The 21,018-nt window shown below is 46.4% G+C and overlaps 2 protein-coding genes and 1 long non-coding RNA gene across 8 annotated transcripts in view; 1 reads left to right on the top strand and 2 right to left on the bottom strand.

The window, feature by feature from the left end:
• Nucleotides 1–1,254: 1,254 nt before the first annotated feature.
• On the bottom strand, nt 1,255–3,168 carry DLX1 (distal-less homeobox 1). The gene is made up of 3 exons (XM_013367591.3): nt 2,668–3,168; nt 1,962–2,161; nt 1,255–1,675 (listed from the first exon to the last, which is right to left on the bottom strand). The coding sequence occupies exons 1-3, from the start codon at nt 2,978–2,980 to the stop codon at nt 1,421–1,423; spliced, it is 768 nt and encodes a 255-aa protein (XP_013223045.2). The 5' UTR covers nt 2,981–3,168; the 3' UTR covers nt 1,255–1,420.
• Nucleotides 3,169–6,863: 3,695 nt separating this feature from the next.
• The window catches only part of METAP1D (methionyl aminopeptidase type 1D, mitochondrial), a 46,986-nt gene continuing 32,831 nt past the window's right edge, over nt 6,864–21,018 (bottom strand). For 5 of the 6 annotated variants that reach the window (XM_065068756.1, XM_065068755.1, XM_065068752.1 and 2 more), the window contains 5 exons: nt 17,298–17,461; nt 8,900–8,997; nt 8,315–8,362; nt 7,317–7,395; nt 6,864–7,158 (listed from right to left, as the gene is read on the bottom strand). In XM_065068756.1, coding sequence (XP_064924828.1) covers nt 7,080–7,158; nt 7,317–7,395; nt 8,315–8,362; nt 8,900–8,997; nt 17,298–17,461 — 468 coding nt within the window. In that variant the 3' untranslated portion in view covers nt 6,864–7,079. The remainder of the gene's footprint in view (nt 7,159–7,316; nt 7,396–8,314; nt 8,363–8,899; nt 8,998–17,297; nt 17,462–21,018) is intronic. The other variant, XM_065068754.1, reaches the window with a different exon arrangement.
• Nucleotides 7,793–8,398, top strand: LOC135579857 (uncharacterized). Its single transcript, XR_010473679.1, has 2 exons — nt 7,793–8,045; nt 8,168–8,398. It is a non-coding gene; the product is annotated as an uncharacterized LOC135579857 (long non-coding RNA).

Raw genomic sequence — 21,018 nt, 5'->3', positions numbered from 1 at the left:
TTTTTCCTCCTTCCCCAGATACAAAGCAATAAGTTAACATTCTCAATATAAAACTAAATTTTGACATATAGAACACTAAACACAGCCGAGCTCAGTTTATCACATCTTCCGAGTTTCACAAGTAAAATGTCAAGATCTCAGTACACAAAGCATCATGTTTTACAGCCACACGAAACAGAACGGAAATAATAATAATAATAATTATAATTATAATTATAATTAAAAAAAGCTAAATTTGTGCAACATGTTTACAGAACAATAATAATAATAATAAAGAATAAAATATGTACAGCGAGTAGCTCCTGCACGTCGGTTTGTGCATTTGGACTTCGGGCCGGCTTTCCGCAAGGAAGCCTCGTCGGGGCTCCGCGGCGCTGCGCGGGTGCATCCGCCCGCCCGGCGGGTTCCCCCCCGCCGCCTCCGCCGCCCTCGGGACTCTCGATCCATCCTCTGCGCTTTGCTTCACCTCGGCAAAGCGCGCGGCAGCTGCTGCGATTCCACTTCAGAGTACCGAACAATGTGCATTTATTTCAATTGTTAAATACACGAGAAATGCAAATCGTTCGGACCAAACCTCTCCACACCAGTGAAGTATAAAAGTTATTGTAAAAGTTAAAAATCGCATCCTTCTCTTGTGGTGATTTATTTGGGAGCTGGGGCGGGGCGGGGGACACACACACACATCGTGTGTGGTTTTGTTTAAAGTAATCTGTGCGTCCGAGCAGTGCACTCAGCAAGCCGGATTGTCCGTTTCTTTCTAGTATTCTCATAGTGGTAATTTAAGTTAATAAATAAAACCCCTGTCTTCCCCTTTTAACAACAACAAAAAAAATGTACAGATGGAAAGTGAAAGGTACAGAAAATGTCGAGGGAAAGAAGCTCTGGAAATGGTACGGCTTCCTTCCCCCTTGCAATTGAAGAGACCGTCAGATCGGGGTAGTAAATAAATGACCTACATTTCAACAGACACAGACAGACAGACAGGACAGAGGAGAGGGCTTCCCTCCCCCCAACATCTTTTTCTGATTGTCCCACAAAGCCGCGGCCGGCGCTCGCTCTGCTCCCAGGCTGTTGTGCGGTGCTCGGGGCCACTCCGTCAGCTGTCAGCGCTGGGAACCGGCCCGCATCACATCTGTGCTCTCCTGCACCGCGCTGCAGTGCAGCGTCCTAATGGCTGGGTGGGCAAGAGACCTCCTGTTTGTTTGTTTGGGTTTCTTTTGTGGTTTTGCCTCTCTCTCTTCCCCATATTTTGTCTTTTGTTGTTTGGGTTTTTTTTTCCTCCTTTCTTTCTTTCTTTCTTGCTTTCTTTCTTCCCCCACCCCCCTTTCCTTTTATTTTTCTTTTTTTTTTTTTTTTCCGCAATAATTTAAATTATTTTCGGGACCGGTAGTGCTTGCGGCAGGGGAAAACGGGTTTATAATCACATCAGCTGCGGCTGCTGCATAGCTTCTTGGTGGGCCGAAGGATACCATGACGTGTAGCTGGGGATGTAGGTGCCCGGGGTCCCCGACGAGGCCTTACCGGAGGCAGAGGTGGTATTCCACACCGGGGGCACCGGTGGCGAGCTGCCCGAGAGAGCCCTACCGTTGGTCAAGGCGCTGCTCTCCAAGGCGGCCCCTCCTTGCTTCATCAGCTTCTTGAACTTGGAGCGCTTATTCTGAAACCAAATCTTCACCTGCAAACGAGAACGGGGCAGGGCTCAGCATCCCGGTACGGGCTAAGGTACCCTCGTGGTATGACGCACCCCCGCGCCCAGCGCCCCTCTAGCTTCTTCCCCTTATCCGTCCGTGGCTGCTGTGCCCATTGCCATTTTATTCTGCCAAAGCACCCGGCGAACCACCCCCCCGCCCGCCTCGTTGCCCGCGACCGTGACCCATCTGCATCACGCGTGGGGTCTCCCACGCCGACGGTGGGGACAGGGAAAGGACACGGGAGAGGGGCCGGCCCAGTCAGAGCTGTACCTGAGTCTGGGTGAGTCCCAGAGACGCTGCGAGCTCGGCTCTTTCGGGGAGAGCCAGGTATTGAGTTTGCTGAAACCTCCTGTTCAAAGCCTGCAGCTGCAAACTGGAATAAATAGTCCTGGGTTTGCGGATTTTTTTCCCTTTCCCATTAAAGCGAACTTCCCCTCCTTCTACCACAGTGCTTTTCTCCGATTCGGCCCCTACAAACCACAAACGATGCAGAATAAATAATAATAATAGCAGCGATAGTAATAATAACAGTAACAGCAACAGCAGCAGCACTAGTAAAAATAACAGCAGCAACAACAACAATAACAATAATGAGAAGGAAGAAAAGTGAAGCTCGAGTAACGCTAACAAAGGCTCCGGGCGATTATGGCAGCCCAGGCTTCTTCCCAGAGAAAGTTTGCTATTTTTACAGGCTGCAGTTTAGGTTTAATTACCCTTAATTGCATACATTGTTTATAGCGCTACGCAATAAATAATTACGAAGACTAATACGTGCACATCTGGGTTGATTTCTCTTCCAGCCGGGCATTGTGTGCTCTGTGGACTGCTCCCCTGTGATACTCAGCCTCTCCTGACTAATATTTTGTAATTTAATTTAATTTTCACCCCCCAATAGATTATTTTTTTTTTAATACAAGCACCCTCCCTCCCTTCTTGCCTTCCCTCCCCCTCCCACCCCAAAGCCGAGTGCACCTACCTGTCTCCTCTAACCGGGTCTGAGTCAGGCTGGAGCTGTTGGGGTAGGACTGCACTGAACTGATGTAGGGGTTGGTCGAGTGGCTGCTGACCGAGTTCACATAGGGGTAGCCCAGCGGTCGGGAGAAGGACGAAGCTGTGCTGTACGAGCTGTCAGGCTGAGAGTGGCCCGCGGAGTGTAAACAGTGCATGGAATAGTGTCCGTGGGACATGGGAGAAGGAGACATTTGCTGGCTGGGCGGCCCAAACTCCATAAAGACAGCCTTCCCTGAGACGGGGCTATTTAGACTCTCTGGCATGGTAGTCATGGTCATTTCTTGTCGCTTGGTCTGTGTGTGTGTTCTCTCTTCAGCTTGCCTTTTTGGGGTCTGTTGTGTTTCTCAGGACAGGAAAGAACCCAATTTAAGCGGAACAGGGTTTTTCACTTTCCATTCATAAGAAAATGGAGTTTGTCTCTTTGAAAAGTCTAAGCATGATGCTGTAGATCTACACAAACTCGCCTAAAAGCTTTGACTCAGCCAAGTCTATGAATATTCATAAGCTGGCGGAGCTGATTGGTTCGCCGTCTTGCATAATCGCTTTGGATTGGTCCAAGGAGCTCGGGGCTCGCCCGGACCCCGGTGAGCGCGGAGAGCCGGACCGGCAGCGCCGCGCGTCCCCGAGCGCCGGCCGCACGCCCCGACGGCACCGGCGGCACCTCTCAGGGCCTCCGCTCCGCCGGCTCTCCGGCACCACTCCCCGGCCAGTCCCGGGCGAGGAGCTGCCTGGAGCCCCCGCTCCCACCCCGGGCCGTCTGCTCCCGCCGCCGGCCACGGAGGTCGCCGAGCCGCGGCACGGCAGGAGGCAGCGTGCCTCCTTTTCCCTTCTCTTCCGCCCCTCGCCGTGCGGCGGCGCGGAGGGGACGGCAGCCGCGTTCCGCGGGCCCGGGCGGCTGCTGGGGTGTCCTGCTCCGCACCTCGCTCCGGCAGACGGCGGCGGGACCCGCAGACAAAGCGGGCGTCCCCCGCCCGCCGGCGGCGAACACTCCGCGGGCGCGCAGGGGCTCTCCGCTGTGGCGCGAGGGTCCCCGTGCCGCCCGCACCTCCGGAGCGCGTCGCCTCGTTATTGACGTTATTGTTCTTAAAAGCTAAAAAAAAAAAAAAAAAAACAAACACCCGAAAGCCAGCGAAACAACAATCCCCCTGAACGGGCCAAACAGCGCACTTGAGCCTAAAATGAAAACTTCCGCGTGCGTGATCGGTAAATGAGGTGGGACTTAGGAGATCCTCCCCAGAAAGCCCACGATGAATCCCAAATTACTTTGTTAGATAATTAGAAAGTGTTGATAATTATTTCTTTCATAATTCAGCGGTGTGACTGTAACAGGAAAATGATCTTGTGAAAGTTCACACGTGCAGATGTATTAGTTACTGATTCATTTGATTAAATGCTAGTCTCAAGTGCTCTGATCCACAGCTGAAGGCGGCCCCATTAGCATAACACTGATGTTTAATTTTCATACGCATAATTAGCCATATATTTAACACTAATAGCAACATGCAGCCTTTCAGCATTAAACAGCCTGGGATTTGATCTGGCCTGGGCTGAACTTTCCCGGTTACACCTAGGCTGTCTAGGGTGCGCAGTTATCGCGGCACCACATCTATGTAATCAAGCGGATTTTGGCAAAGAGAGAACACTAGTAAAAGTGAACATTCAAAACAAATCGCAGCGCTGCTGTCGCTAGAGGTATTAGAGCCGACTCGTCTTTCCCGCTGGCACCCCTGGCATCGGGTCTGGAGCACCGGGCAGCGTCCGCACGGTGCTCGGCCCCGCCGGGCAGCGACGGTCCCTGAAGCAACCGGTGCCAGCTGACAAGAGCGAGCCTCTCTGCTCTTGGCCTGTTTTGTTTTGTTTTGTTTTTTTCATTTTTTCAATTATTTCATTAGTGGCTCTGTCGGTTTTAATTGTCCATTTCCTAACGCCTCTTTTACTTCCTCTTCCTCCACACTCTTTTTTTTTTTTTTCTCCTGATGCGCAAAGTTCATTTTCACAAAATCGCCGCGTCTTGGCGCGGGAAGGGGCAGTGGCGGTGTGCCCCCGCAAGAACTCCTCCGGCAGCCGGCTCTGCCCCCCTGGCGATGTAAGTGACCACCCGAAGCGGGTCCGAGGATGGGTCGGGGCGCACCGGCAGCTCCAGCACCTTCGCTGGACTCGAGCCCGGCGGCTGCGGGGAGGGGAGGCTGCTCCGTGCTCGCCGGGTCTTCCGACACCTCCTCGGGTTGGCCGGGCGCAGGCAACCCCGGGGCGAACCACAGTCCCGTCGACCCCGCCAAAACCCCGCAGACCGGACGGCGCGGCTCTGCTCACAGCCTTCCTGCGGAGCGGACACGCCGCGGCCGCTCCATGCAACGCCGGTCCCGGGCAGCGCGCCTTCGGCGGGCGCGGAGGGGCCGCGGCCACGGGACACCCAGACACCGTGGGGGCGAGCGCCCCGTCGATGCTCTCATCCTGCTTGCTCCGCAACACGTCCTGTGCGATGGGCTTGTGCGAGGTGTTGGCTGACCCCTCACAGCCGAGGTATCTCTTTCACCTCGGTCGTAATTAGGATTACAAACGTGAGCCATCAACGCCTGCGCCTGGCCACCACCGCTCCGCAGCGGCCGATAAAACCTGCAACCCCATCAGAGTTACCGGGGGGACTTCAGAGCAAACAGCGTCTACCGGGAGTCAGCAGCTCCCTTTCACCGGGCTGCGGGAGGGTTCCCTGTCCCTGGCTGCCTCACCCCGCGCCGCGGTAATCGCGGGACGGGAGGCGGAGGCGGCCCGGCGGAGGGGCAGGGGACGGGAGCAGTTTAGCACCAGCTGTGCCACCCAGGGGCTCCCGGCGAGGCCGAACTCGCCGGGACGCGTTCCTGGTATGTCCCCGGGACGCGAGGGACCCCGGCTGCCCCAGCGGCCCTCGGATGGGGCAGCGCGGCCGGGCGGGGGATGTCAGGCAATAAAATATATCCCCCCGCCCCGGGCAGTGCTGGGCGTCCCTCGCCTCCCGCGGCCGCAGCGCCCTATTTAACCTCTCTGTATTTGTAAACCTGTCGGCTGCCTCACTTGTTTTTACAGGTTTTAAGGCCTTCCAAGCTCCTCTCGGGGAGGATGGAGCTGAGCGGCTGCCCCGCGGTGTTAGCCCTCTTCTGGGGGGGGGTCCTGCTTTTTGAAAAGATGCTGTTAGAAACTATTAGAGCTGACAGCTCGATGTACTCAAGTGAAAACAAACAGCAGAGTAAAGCTGTAAGAAGGCGGCTTACTTCTACGCTGAACCGCTGAGGGAGCCGGTGCTGGGCAGGCCCGGCTGCCAGCAAGCGCAGCCAGCCCTCAGCACAGGACCGCATCTGCCTACAATTAGGGGCAAATTATTTGTACCAAAACCGCACCGCTGTTGCCGCGGTTCTGGGGCACTTCTGGATGTCACTTGCGTATCTTCAAGGCTACCCCGCGTTTCACAGGACCAGTCCTGCTCCGGTAGCTTTCAAGTACCTAGGCCAGACTCGGCCGGCCCGCCGGGGCAGTCAGCAACGGGCTAATTGCAAATGAAACTTGCCAGCCCGTCTGGCCCGGGACGGGACGGCTGCCAGCGCGGGGCCGAACGAGATGCACAGCTCCTGAGGACCATCAGCCCCAAAGTCCGGGCAGGAGGCGGGCTCATCCCCTTGACGGCAAACTCCCCCGTTTCTGTTAAATGCTTAAACTGCGGAGTGCCTCTCCCTTAACTACCGTGGGCACCGCAGAGCAGTGATTACCCCAAGCCGGCTAATTCTTCAAGCAGGGCAATTATTGATCTCCAGAGAAGCGCGCTTTGCATCTCATCTTTAATAACTTTTTGTGCTGTGCAAAGAGAAATTAGCCGAGGCAGGAAGGGGGAGAGCTGCTGGCATGCCTGTGAGGGAAGAGGGGGCTGCCTCTGCCTTCCAGCCTCGGGAAACTTTTTTCCATCCTAGCAGAAGTTACAGCCTGTGCTAATCGCACTGAAGACGAATTGACTCCATAGCTCAGCTATAAAGGGAAAAGGTGATGTTCCTCTGTCCTCTCAGCTGCACCGAGACTGCGTCATCCCATATGAGTTTGTCCCATAGAGGATTTGAAAGAGATGGGACCGGCTTTCTGCTCCTCACCCCAAATAACCCCCTTTGCACTTGTGTGCCGTGCATGGCTGCTTCCATGTTCACAAACAAGCCAAGGGATTTTTATTAAATACTCACCAGGTAACACATACAAAAGACTATGTCCAGAGCTGACCTCTCAAGCTGCTTTTTCTGTCCCCTGAAGCGACTTATGCAGCACCTATTCCCCACAGAAATTACAGAAACCTTTTCTCTGTCCCGAGTGAAACTGGAAATCACAGAAGCACAGTGCTTTCCTCCACTCCTTGCTCCATCTTTAGGCTTCTTCCACCAGTTTAGAGAGGATTTCTGCTCCCTCTGAGGTAATCACAATGGTATGTTCAAACTGTGCTGATCTGAAATAAATGCACATTTAGCAGTTATTAGGGGGCAAACGCATCCACCACACCCGTAAAACTCACCCTTTTTTTTCTTTCCTGTCAGGGCTCAGTTCTATGGCATTGGAAAACAAAACAAAACAAAACAAAACAAAACCCAAAATAAAATCAGGCACCTTTTATTGTCTACAGAAATTGCAGTCCATTTATCCTTCAGAATTTTAAATTCAGGGGATCCTTCCATTATTATTGGCTCTGCAACAAGAAAACCAAAATGTTTTCTACAGTTAGCTGCACTCCTGTATGCACTGTGAAGCAAGCAAGAAAGGGGGGGGTGTCCCAGCCGGTAGCTCCCCTTCCACACAGGTCCTGTCCTCCCTGGACTCGCACTCTCTTGCAACACTAAAATGTGAACTAACGAGGAAGATGAAATACCAAGGTAGGAAGTTGCCCATTCCTCTTTTGTAAAAGCAGGGAATTTTAATCAAGCATTAATTAAGACCCCGTGGATAATAACTAAAGCACGAACCACGCTTACAAACAGCAGATAGTTTTAAATATTTGATTTTTTTTTTTTAAACACGCTTAAAATGTTCATTAAATCAGCAAAACACCAATTTTCTTGTTTCCCTCTAATTGCTGCGCCATTTAGTCCCACAGTGAGACAGAGGGCTTTTCCCCCTGCATCTCCATGATTGGTATGTGGCACATCCCGGCTGCGGGGCGAGGCTCTCACTGGTTCCCAGCACCGCAGTCCCTGAGCCCCAACAGCAGCTCTGGCAGCAGCGAATGACATCAGAGCCACCAGGCAGCTCGTTGGTGAACCGCGGTTTTGGGGACACCATCGCACCGTGCTCATCCTCCACAGCCCAAGTATGTCGGCTGAGTCCCCGCCTTGCAAAAAGGTGCATAAAATATGTCATTTAATAAGATTTATAATAAACATTTCACTTTCCAAATCTTATAATTTGGAAGCTATTTCACCCCATTGGTCCCTAAATGCGTTTTTTTTTCTTTTTTTTCAAAGATATTTTAATCTGCTTCCCAAGGGGTCAGTGTCGCCGATATCCCCGTATCTGCATGCATATTTCTATATCCCAATATAGAAATGGTACGGATCTGTGCTACTCTGTGTGTGCATTTTGAAAGAAAACCATAGCAGAGAGTTACTAACCTATTGTGAACGCCATTCCTTCTTCCATTAACAAATCACTGTCATTGGCTACAAAAGAAAATAAAAACCGCGTTTATGGCTGTTGAGGCTTTTTTTTCTTTTTCTTTTTTTTTTTTTTTTCTTTCGAGTAAACGCAACCAGCACTCGGTTTAAGCCCCTTTTTGGCTCGCAGGTACCATGCCCGCCGGTTCCCGCTATGAACTGGAGCACCCGCGGAAAGTGATCCCACCCCGGCCGCAGCGGGACCGCCCCGACGGCGGCTCCTTCCTGGCTGGGTCCGAGGGCTTTAACGTTTCAGCAGCGGCTCTTCTTTGCCCCCTGACAAGCTTTGCCGGCCTGGTTCGGGCGGGATGCGGGGGTATCGGGGTTCGGGGACGCGGCACACAGCGGCTGCCTCCCGGAGCGGGGCGGGGAAAGAGGCCCGCGGGGCCCAGCTGCCCCAACGACTCCGTTAAACGAGCGATTCGTCCTCAAAAATACACAAGCGACGCTCAGAAAGCGAGGCCAGGGCTGCCCGCCAGCTTCGCAGCGTCCTTTTCTCGCCGGCGACGGAGCCAGCGCGGGGGGAGGGCGGGTCCTGCTTACCGTGGTGCCACACCTCGGGGTGCCCGTGAAAGTACGACCCAATGCCGTGGCCAACGAAGGACGGGCAGACCTGGAAGCCTCCCCGCCGTGCCACGGAGCTGTGGGGTAAAGAGGACACTGTGAGGCAGCATGTCATGACCACTGCCGCTGCTAGCTGGCACCTGTCCTGGCCCCTGCCACCACACTGCTGCTGGCAGCCACATCACCCGAATCCCGCAAGCTCTCGTCTCCACTCCAGCGCTGGGTCACTGCTTTGCTTTTGCTCCGAATGACCACAGCCATCAGACCTAGCACTGGTGAGCCATCGTTAGGTTTCAGAGTTAACACACCTGCCATCAGAGGCTGGTAGCTCCTCTACCAGCCTCGATGTCTAGGCGAGATGGCAGCATGTTGTCTCCCTGTCCAGTAATCTTTCCATGAGCTCACTGGGAACTCATTGTAACACTGACAGCCAAGTTGCGTAGCCGAAGCCCCAGCACATCACCAGCCTGCAGCCTTTGCTGAGCCCTCCCTAAGCGCAGAGGTCATGCTGGGCCATGTACCCACTGCCTGCATCAGGCTTTCTGCAGGAGAAGAGGGTCCTGCTGCTGATGAGAGTTAAGAAGCTTCCCTTTTGAAAAACTACAAACATTCAACATCAAAATGTAGTGCAACTCCAGCAAATCTGTTCATGCTAATTAACAATGTATTTCTAATGAATGTATCACCACAGTGGCAAAACCAATTTATAAGCATTATGGCATTTCAGTTCTGCCTGGGAGACCTGTCCTGTCCTTCATGGCCTGCCTCAGGGAGAAGCATCTCCGACAGCTGCCTGAAGGAACACAACCCAGCACTGATCCCTACCTGTGTTGGGAAAGCAAAGCCCTATCCCAAACCCTAAAAAATTATTACGCCTACAACATTAAAAGATTTGTTTGTTTTGAATCAAGGTAGGCACTTAAAAACTTCAGGTTTGCCTATATTTACACCCTAACAAATACTTTATCAGAGTCTAACTGCAGGCAGAAAAGCAGGAAAGTTAAGAAACTCAAATAGAGCTGCAAGTTCTCACAGAAATGAAAGCATGTTAAACCCCATGGGAAGGCTCTTATTGAGGTGCAAAGCGGTGTCAGCTTGCTGTAGGCAGTAACTCGTTTGCACAGACCCTGTGGGGGCTGCTCCAGTGCCCATGGGTCACTGTCCCAGAATGTGATGCCACTGCAATTGAGAGACATGGTGCTCCACCACAGCGAAACAGCAATGAGAGAGTAGAGTTGGGTCAATGGTTAATAACGCTGTAGTATTCAGACCTTAAGAGCACGTTTTAACAGGATTCGTATATTAACTTTTACCCACACATCTCCCTGATACAAGACTCATGACATTTCTTTCATTAACTCTAGAGAAGAATGGAAACTTCAAGTTTAGCTGCTCCCAAACTCCTAAGTACTGGCAAAGAGGGTTACTGACAGGGCTAGAAGTTGTGCTTCGTTTTGTTGTATTCAAAGTCCAGGTTTCTACCTTATACATCATTTATGCGGAAAAATATCATGAAGGTTTATGCAGTGAAAAGTCTTACTAGCAACGGAAAAGACCTGCCTTTCTATCATGTCACCCACGTCTGGGTTAGAGAGTCAGCCCACTGGTTATGGCAATGCTGAAAACCAAGGAAGAAGCATGGGAAACAGTGAGGAGTTGGAAAGCCAGATTACTCAGAAACACAGAACAAAACGGAAGATCTCTGGTGACCAAGCCCACAGCAATGCAGATAATTATTCTCATATGGGTGAAGCAATTCTCTGAAGAGAGATGGGAGAAGTCATCCATGCAACATGTGATAAGCTCTTCTTTCACCTTCTTCTGCAAGTCTTTTTGTAAAAGCATAAACAATTGCACTGACTATTCATGGTATCCCTGACCATTGAAACAGCAGGGTCATTTTTTGAGATGTTTTGTATTATTACAGCATTTTCCCCCCACCCACCAATCCATCCTCTGTAGCAAGTCAGAAAACTTTTTCTCTGTGCAGCTATTCTGAGCACAACGGCTCCACACTCTCCCGTGGGCAGGGGAAGCTCTCGCCACAGCACCCAGCTGGTGACAAGGACGGTGGCAGCGGCAGCAGCTGCGTGCTGGGCGCTGGGCACATAGGAGGGAGTGTTAAGACAGCATCCCATCCTCAGGCAGTGAAAGAAGTGCTTCTCCTGCATTTCAGTGGTGAATTCTGTCACTTTCTTGCCAAACAGCTTGAAAACAACTCTGTTGGCATCAGTACTTCAGTGGTTACTGTCTGTGATCAAAACAGGGGATCTTGGAGCTCACAGGGCTTTGACACCTGCTTTGACAGGTGCCCATTCCCCCCGGTCTCCCACTTAATAATGTCCATGTAGAGAGCTTGGGTATTCTTTACATAAAATGTAATGTGGTCAACAAACCTGAAGTGACACAGAGAAAACCTGTGGAGAAAATAAGCTGCAGGTATGAAACTCAGCCATGTCCAATCTGGTTTTACTATTTGGAAGCACCTTACGAGGAACTGCACTCCACAACTACTAGCTTTACTTTGGAGTATTTAAAAAATCCTAGTGAGTTCTTACATCCTTGTGTAGTTATGGTAAAACACCCAGCTTTCATAAAAAAAGAAAGCTACTAACCCCAGCTAAAACTTGCAAAGCTAATCCTGTAAATGTTCATCTGCACGTTGGCTGTAAATGCTGGCATGGAGGACTTTGAAGCAGCTCTGAGAAGAGTGAGTTAAAGTGTTGATCTTGCTTAGCCTCTCCAGCCTCCAGGATTCCGAGGCTGTGGAATCTGATTTAAAAATTGGGATGCCATGGAGAGGAGCATTTTTGCACAAGTTTGACATTTTCTGCTGACAACAGCTCAACATTTTGGTCTGGCTGTCTCATTGCCCAGCCCAGGATCTGTCAGCAGTGGCCTTTCTCTCCACCTTTCCCTGGAAGGCAATCTGACAAGATCGCAGCCCCAGCTCCATGCACTGCTCCTTGCAGACAGGCAGCTTAAGATCAGGCAGCTGGAGGAGCCCTGACTGCAAGTGGGAAAGCAGTGAAGGTGGGAGGCAGGAGCTGGCACAGTTGAGCTGGGCTGCCTGGCATCTGCCATGGGAAAGGAGAGCTGCACCACTAGGGGCATGTGCCGGTCTGCCAGCTCCCCTCGCCCGCAGGGCCGCCCCCAGCCGAATCACTTCCAGAGCAAAGGCTGGGGCAGCAGAACAGCACCAAACTGCATCAACAGCACCAAAAAAGAAAAGAAAGATTCTTCAGAATCATCATTGTCAAAAATATCCATTGACAACATTTATCACCACACATTTTATTCTTTGAGTCATGTTGCATGCTCGGGCAGAGGTGAATTGGGCAGGATTAAAAGCATAATCATTTAATGAGCCCAGTACTGGATTTTATGTTTTGTTGCCACATGTTCCAGCCCAGTGGCTGTGGAGTCAAGAGTACCTGCAGCGTTTCTTCTCTTTTATGGATGGCAAAACCAGGCAAAGCATCTGGCATCAGGATGGACCAGCAGCAGACTAGCTAGTAAAGGACCATCACTGAGGGCCAGGCTGTCCACCTAAACCCATAGGCAGAACCTCTCCTGTGGTGGCATCATGCTTCTGACAGTGGACAGAGACGGGAGAGTTGGGTGTCAGTTCCCTCCTGAGCATCCTCTTACCGTGTTGCCAGACAACAGCCCATTCTGTGACAGGAGGGATGAGCGTGGAGTCACGCATTGCTGTCCCACCAGCAGCCCAACAGGGAAACCACAACAAAGCAGCAACAGGCACAACCAACTTTCTACAAAACTCTCCCTGATACTCTGAAGACTCCCCTGAAAGGAGTTCTTGGGTGAATGGGATAAACTCCTGCTGCTAAGGAGCTGAGAAGCAGGTTAAAAGAATTTCCATCAGGGGCTGGCCCTGTGCAGGCAGCCTCTAGGAAAGCCTACGGGCTAACAGGCATCCCGGCTCCAGAGGAAAAAGCACCCACTCAGTCTTAGACTGGAACTCTTTTTTAAAAAACCCAAACCCACAACCTGCATTTTATTTTTACCAAATTTTGTCGCTTTTTCCTCAAAGCATGTCTGGTCCAGTATTCTAAGCCCTTACTGAAGAAACAAATCCCATTTTCAGCATTGGTAGCAACTGTCTCTCTGGGCTTGTGGTGGTAAATGGGAAGAATTTGGCTGATGAGTGAAGATGGCACAGACCACTGATCACTCAACAGCCCTGTGAACTGATTCCCAGCTGGGGACACTTTCCCCCAGCGCCAGCTTCTCTCCCCAGGGATGAACCTTTATCACACAGCAGCATGACGTGAACGGCTGACGTTGCTAAACAAATCTGTCTCACACTTCTGGGCAGTGAACAAGCTCAGGAAGCACTGAAAGCCATAACAGATCTATGATAATTGTTCTGTTACTTGGGGATCTGTATGAATACCTTTTTTTTTTTTTTTAAAATTAGAACTAATAATGTTTTTCTTAGATACATTGTTAGCAAAATCACATTGAATGGCATATTTGTCTTTTTTTTTCTTTCCTTTTTAATTCTTGAAAACAGCATCAGCCTAAACTAGATTTGCTCGTGGTAAAAATATTTTGAATAGTAGCATATTGTCTAATTTGAGAAATTACAAAATTCTACTGGGAAAATATTAAAGTATTTTTTTCTTCAATAGCAATCCTAGACTAAGGGAATGCACAAGTTCAGGGATTCCCTATAATGACAATAAATGCTGAGGTATAATTAGTAATATTTTTGAAAGCCAACAATTGTTTTTTGAAAGAAAGGTACATTTTAGTTTCAAACTGGAACACAAATTACTGTATTTTTCTTACAATAGTGCTGAACTTTTATTTGAGGTTCTCTGTTTCTGAAAGCAGACATGATGGATTGAAATAAAAGATAATTTATTGCAATGCTTACTTTCAAGTGCAGAGAGAAGCAGTGTAATTGTAATTTACAGTAGCTGTCAAGGAAAATCTATCACAGATGACATTAAAATGACTTATTTTGCCTGAGCCACTTATTGTTTAAATGTGCATAATCTGATAGAAACAGATTTTTAAAAAATCTGCTTTATATTGTTCTAAATTAATATCAAAACATATACTTATGAGTTAAACATTTTAAACCATTTATTAATACTTTCATCACTACTATTTTTCCCTAGGAGCTGGAAATTGGTTTATTTAATTACATCACATGTACATTTTTTAGCTCTCTACACTCACAACATTTCTACATCCCTAAACTCACTGTCTAAAAAGTAGACTTCAAACTAGATCTGTTTCTGTCTGAGAGAGAAGTGTCAGAAATGGCAGAAGAAAATGGAGCACAGGGCCCAATTCTGTCTCCACCGGAGCTGACCGACAGTTTTGCCACTACCTTCAATAAGAACGGGTTAGCAAAGGTTCAGATTTTTCTAAGCTAAGAAACTCACGAATCCATGCAGTCTTGTATTTCCAACTTGCAGCTGTCGAGAGAAGGAACTGTTGTCCGTGAAATACTCAGTGTCGGCTATCGAGCTTCCACAACAAACACTATGTTGGAACACTGAATGCGAACTTACCTCTGTCATACAATCGTTCCCGAAACTATTGTAGAAACGAAATATTCTGACTATCTGTGCCTAACATAGGTTCTGCATATCACTCAAGCACCTTTACAGAAATACTGATGGAAGAAACATAGACATGTTTCCATTCTGACAGGCCTAAATGTTTTTAGCTTGTAGGTGCTTGTTCTCAGGTATTTATGTCTAACTCTCCTGAAACACAAGATTTTGATGTCTGTTTGTATTATATATGCCTGCCTGCATGCAAATATCAAACGCTGAATAACCAGAAACACCAAGCTTCAGCAAACCAAGGCGATCTTTCAGCAGAGGCAGTGTTAAAGTAGTTCTAAATAAATCAGCACATTTAAATCGTCGACACAATAAAATCTCGAGAAATAAAGTTAATGACCTGCTATTTCATATATAGTTTTGAACAGCCACTAGCTTTGATTAATCTGCTTTTCAAAGGGGGCGCTGAATATATATTTACACTTTGCAAGTAAACTGACCTCCGCACCAACTCGGCAAAAATCCAATGTCACATTCATTTCTGTTCTTTTTCGTCTCCCCTTTTTTTTTTTTAATACAGCTAGAATTAATGTAGTGAATCTGTAATGAAATGCATTATCCTGCATGGAGATTTATCAGATTTTCCAATTGAATGCCGTGCTTTGCTAGCACTAGCTGGAGTTCACCTGCATGTTGGTGTGGCGTGTGGCTCTTTTTTGTAAAGAGTTAAGTTGAACACAAAAAAAGGGAACAAAGGTCAGCACCCAGCCGCCACTTGAATGTGAGATTTTTCTTTTTATTCCCCTTGATGTATACTAGGCTCTGTGTTATTAGTCTTAATGATGGAAAATTGTAGTGTTGATACAAATCTTTTTTTCAAAGTAGTAGGCGGGAGCTCCATTTGTTAGTAAGTTTTTTTGTGACTAAAAGCCACGGACAGTACATTTATGTAGCAGTAAAAGGCCTAGATGCTCTTTCCATAGCAGAGCTAATTATTCCTACTGTGACCTTACTGATCTACCCTGTTCCTAGTACATCTCATCTGCACGCCTGTTCCTCTGTGTAGATGGTGTCAGAGAATATGAAAAACCCTATAATGAAACCATTTTCATGATGGAGAAAGGCTACTGGAGTTGCACTTGCTACAAAGAGGCTCAATTATATGAGTAATTGTGATAATTTTCTACATTCATAGCCTTCAATGGGGAAAAAAGAATGAGAGCCACAAAGGAAAATTACTTTAACAAGAAAGTACAGAGAGTAAAAATGGAAGAAGAGACAAAAAGGGGGAAAAAAATAACTAGAAAAAAAGTTTAAAAAATAGATCTGGAGGGAGGAATAGCAAGACAGGGAGAACAACAGAAATGCTCAAAAAGCCTATGTGCAGCTGTGTTGCACAATTAAATTGAATTTTTTTTCTGCAGTTGATGAATGTGACTACTGCAAATGTGCCTCTGTAGTTAGCTATCATTTGTTGTTCCGTGACAGGAAAAGGATAATTACCTCTCAGAGAGAATCAAAGGCTGACATGCCCTTTAGACACAGCCATGAATGCAGAGCTCGATAGAATGCTTGAATAAGAATCCAGTGTTCTGTGCCCCCTTCTACTCAAGAATAAATTTTGTTAAAATGCAAGAGCACCACCAGTAAATTTGTTGAACCCTAGGTGTTCAAAAATACGAGGTGCATCTATCGACTCATCCCATTTGCAAAAATAAAACTACATTTTGAATTCACTTCTATTATATTCATGGACAGTAAGATAGTGAGATATGCATTAAATTTCTTTTCCCAGTAGGGGTCTGATTCAACATTTCCTATGAAAGAACAGAAAGACACTATCCTTTTTCTCCAGGCTAGTTAGCCTATAATTTAAAACTGTCAAAAACACAATTTTATACAAAGTCTTCAATAAAAGCTCCTCAGATATAACCCAAAGAGGTTTTACTAAAGTTTGATTCAGACCCTGTTACAATATTTTTAAAGCTATAAATACATCTAACTGATATTTTGCCGTTCTCTTTTTTCCTCAAAGTATTTGAAGATTTACAAAGAGAAAAAAAGCAGCATCCTTTCAAGGTGACTAAGCCTTGCAGCTTTTAAGTAATCAGAATGTATTCAAAAGCATGTTGGGACCATTAATAGTCCAGAGAAGTATTGCTTAATGAAATGTATATGATTTATGTCTATTTTCTCAGCAAACATTTTAAAATAATCCATAGGTACCTTCAAAAAACTAAGCCTCTTTTTTATTCAAAACCGCCAGCAGAAGAGTCATGACTGCATTTATGTGAAGCCTTGAAGACATGCAAAATAGGGAAAAATCTCTGAATGTGAGCTCTTTTTTCCCTGTGACATTAGCATGCATTGCTCTTTGTAAGATCAGAAGCTCTTGAGTTAAATATTTTTGTACTTTTTAAACAAAGAGTCTTATTTATGTTGACTAATTCCTTTGTAACAGTCCTTATTGCTACACAACGAAAACAATGCTTTGTAACCTTCTTACATCACTAGACAGATGTGGTGTAGTTTCACAGACAAATAAAAAATAAACAAAAACCTACTGCAAATTATATCTGTTAATTTAAATCTACCTTATGAATATCTTAGGCTCTTTCTACAGCTATCTTTGCTGACCCTAGTGTAATTCACGTTAAAAAAAAAATCTCTCTTACCCAAGGAACAACATTATAGCTTGGCAGTTCACATACTGATATCAGACTGAAATGATGGTTTTGAATCATAAAACATGTCATCAGCTTTATACCAAACCACCAATAACCTTTGTCCCACTTGCCAGCCCTCCCTTTACTTGTCAATATAAGGCTTACCTGATTGTGTTTCCAATTACAGAGAAGGGAGCCCCTGGTCTGCAAGCTGCAATTGCTTCATCTCTACATTTCCTGGCAACCTCCACTAACTTTTGACCAGATTTATCCACATTGCCCACCAAAAAGGTTTCAGAAGTGTCACCATGGTAGCCGTTGTAATACACCTAAACATACGCAGAAATGTAAAGACATTTTCTTGTTTTGCATCCAGAAACAGATAGACTCCTTAATTAATCCATTCTTCCTAGGAACAAGTTATATATTGCAACACACAGACCACAGGTGAGCTGCATTTGCAAGAGTGAGACTGGAAAAGCGAAACATTGCAGACGGAAAAACAAAAAAAATAGCAGGAAAGACTGCGAGGTGTGCAAGGGTTGCCAATTAAAAATTCAGGAAATGCAAAGGTTGTGCACCTCTGCCCAGCAGCGCACCAGACGGTGACACTGCTCAGCGGCAGGACCTGAGGGCAGCTGGGCTGCGTGCGAGGGGACGGGCTGGGGACGTGCAGAGGCTGGAGGGGCTTTGGGGGCCACTGGGTGCCCCCTGTGCTGGCTGCCCACCCCGGCGGCAGGGACCCACTCGCACCCCGCAGGGCCAGCGGGGTGGGAGACCTGTCCCCCCCCGCCAGCATCCCCGGCGGGGTGTGAGGTGATGCTGTGCGCAGCGGGGTAAGGGGTGCGTGTGCTGCCAACACTCAGAGGGAGCCCCACGGAAAGCAGGGGTCAAATCCACCACCTGCTGCTGCACATTTTCTTTCATCTCACTTTTAAACTACAACGTGGCATTAACATCCAATTTTATTTCTGATTTCCAGAGGCGAATTTTGAAAGAGAATAAACATACTGTTCTGGCACTGCAAAGTTTCCCGTGCTGAAAACGTGGCACTCTGGTGAATTAATTATGTACTTTTTTTTTTTTGACATTTCACAGGTTTTAAACCTCAGTTCTCCAGAAATTCTCTGCTGGTCACAGGAAACCCTGGCTCTGCAGCACCCCATTAAAATGGGGTTTGCTGCTCTGCAGCGTGGCAGGCAGGCACATACTTGTAAGACCAAGCCACATTTCCCTATGGAATGACAAATCATAATGGTGCACAGTTTTGGTATTCTAAAACACACTTTTTTCCCCCCGAACAGTGAACAAGTAGTCCTAGAATCTAGGACTAACAACCCACCAAGCTCGAAGCACTGAACTTTTGCCACCGGTGAGCTATTTTGAAAGACAGACTCATTTCTTTTTGGTTGATTCCAGACTAAAAAAAAACCCAACAACCTGTCTACAGACAGCTTAACGCAAGGCCAGGTTTGTGTTTGGGCCGAGATACAAAGAAAATGCAGGCAGTTCGGAGAGAGGGCTGTTTAAAAGAAAGCTGAGTGCCAGCAAGGGCCCTGCTGTATTTGCCCGCACTCGGGCAGAGACCAGCAGTGGTCCCGGGCTCTGCACCTTGCTCTGCCCCTCCAGACTGCCACTCATTTATTTTGGTTTGTTTTAAATTATAATTCAATGTCTGTTGGACGGGTTTTAACCTAGCTAGTTCATATTTAAACTGAACTAGTTCATTTTCTGCTCTAGGAAGCACAATACGCAACCCCCCCAGCATTAAACATCATCATCCTGGAAAAGCAAATATGGATTTAAAACACAGAAGAGCTTAAAAAGAATAATAATATTTATTGCAGCCCATCAAGTGCAATTACATATTTTTGATGTTAATAAGCTACAACCACAGCAACTGTAACACACTAATTCCTTAAAAGTCAAGGAAAGAACCAAGTTGTAAAAAATGTTAACCTGGTAATGGCAGGCTGAAAATTGCATTATGCTAAGGATTCAGTGATGGATAATGCTTTTGTTTCTATGCTAAAATACATTTTAAAGGCTCTATGATTCAGGCCAATAAAATCTGTATTTCATCTATGAAATTCTACCATCTTAATTGTGCAAAAATTGATTTTTTCTTCAAATAATTTGTACATAGTATGAAGCATTTAGAGTTAATAACCAGAATATTATTTAATAATTTTATAGAACCTGAATGCAATTATAAACAATTTGTTGGGGAATATTTACTTTGAGTTTTATTTTGTCCACCTGTGAAACATTCCAGTTTTGCTCATTAAAGATAAGCTAAAATGTAATTAGCAACGTTGTAACGTAATATTTTTCCTCAGGTATTTTGGAACTGAGTGATAGTCAAACACAGCAACGTTCCGTTTTAAATGATACGAAAAATCTTTACAACGATAATCAGCAATTCCCATCCTTGCAGGAATCTTCACATTCACAGAAACTTCAAGATTTATTTTATTTTACGAGGGTAAACAGAAAACAAATAAAAATAAATATTAAAAAAGATGACTAATTTTTAGTCAGACATTATTTGTGAAGTAGAGCAGACAAAATATGTACACTCTATTAATATAAAAATGTTTGGTTTGGTTTATCATGGAAAGTATCTGTGACAGGAACCTACAGCTTTTTTTTAATCTAAGGAGTCACTATTATCCTGACAGATAAAACAAAAAAAATCAAATGAAAAATACAAAGAAATCAGATGTTAAATCCTTCGCTATTGCAAACAGATTTAGTCTAATATAATGAGCAAAGATACAGCGGTTTACCAAAGTAAAAATTGAGGCCAAAAACATACTTTAAAAAGAATACATTGCACTGTGTAAACCTGATATTCAGAATTCTATAATCGGAAAGTATGGAGACAGGGAAGAATGTAGTAAGATTGAAAAAACGCAACAAACCCAGTTCTGGATCACACATAAGTATACCATTGGAAAAAGGTCACAGACCCTGATTTTCATAGAAAAAATATTTTAGAAAGCTTGAGCCTCGTGCTCAGAGGTGGGTCTGCTGGACATTTCTTTGCTTCTGCCAGTATGAAATTTGGGCCCATGCAAAACAGTATCAAGTTACCAGGAGTTTCTTTAACAATTAAAAAAGTCGTTTCTTATAAGATGTTACTCCCTTGTGTGTGACTTAGTATTGCAAAATAATGGTGGACTTAAAAAGACATCTGTGTTCATATTAGAAATAAGCTGCACTTTGGAAAAATAAAAACATACACAGTAAAAAGAAAAAAAAAGCTTCTGCAAGAGATTTTTTTTTCCCCATAAATGAAACACAAATTAGGTTTCCAGTTTCTGTACTTTCTTGCTCCTAAGAAAATCCAGCCAGTGTTTATTTAAATAGCTATAATTGACCATTCCCTGGAAATATTAAGTCATGGTTATATCACACTATTTCTGTTTCTGCGCAAAAGGTTCAGGGCTTTTTACCAGAAATGGAACACAACACTACCTTCGGGGATTTTAATAAATGTAGGGAACACTGCTAGCAAAAGTGTTGCTGTCCAAATAGACTGACATACACAGGCCAATGTAGCCTCTAATGACAGAGTAAGATAATGACAGGCCCCACTCAAAATCAGCAGGAAGAGGAAGATCAATCTTGGCAGAGTGAAGGAAAAATGCTGGCTTTCTTCATGTTAGCTCATCTCATACATATCTATCTTCAGCTGCTGCCCAGTACTGTGGTGCTCTGCATTAACTACACAGTGGATCAATAACAATTACACCTTCTCAAAAACATGACACATAGCAGGATTGGGTTGACATTTCACTTAGGCCAACATTGATCTCAGTGCATCTGATTCCAGTCCTAAATTCAAGTCAGGCTTGGGTCTAGCTGGAATAAACACACAGTT

Source organism: Columba livia, chromosome 7 (genome assembly GCF_036013475.1).
Source record: "Columba livia isolate bColLiv1 breed racing homer chromosome 7, bColLiv1.pat.W.v2, whole genome shotgun sequence".
NCBI classification, from domain to species: domain Eukaryota; kingdom Metazoa; phylum Chordata; class Aves; order Columbiformes; family Columbidae; genus Columba; species Columba livia.
Note: the sequence above shows the minus strand (reverse complement) of the source record. Positions and strands in the feature narration are given on the sequence as shown.

Bases quoted from the DNA above. Each gene is read 5' to 3' on its own strand.
- DLX1 (XM_013367591.3), bottom strand. From the start codon at position 2,980: ATGACCATGACTACCATGCCAGAGAGTCTAAATAGCCCCGTCTCAGGG. The intron at 2,162-2,667 runs GTAGGTGCACTC...TGTGGTTTGTAG, and splicing joins GACCCGGTTAGAGGAGACAG to GGGCCGAATCGGAGAAAAGC. The intron at 1,676-1,961 runs GTACAGCTCTGA...TCTCGTTTGCAG, and splicing joins TGGGACTCACCCAGACTCAG to GTGAAGATTTGGTTTCAGAA.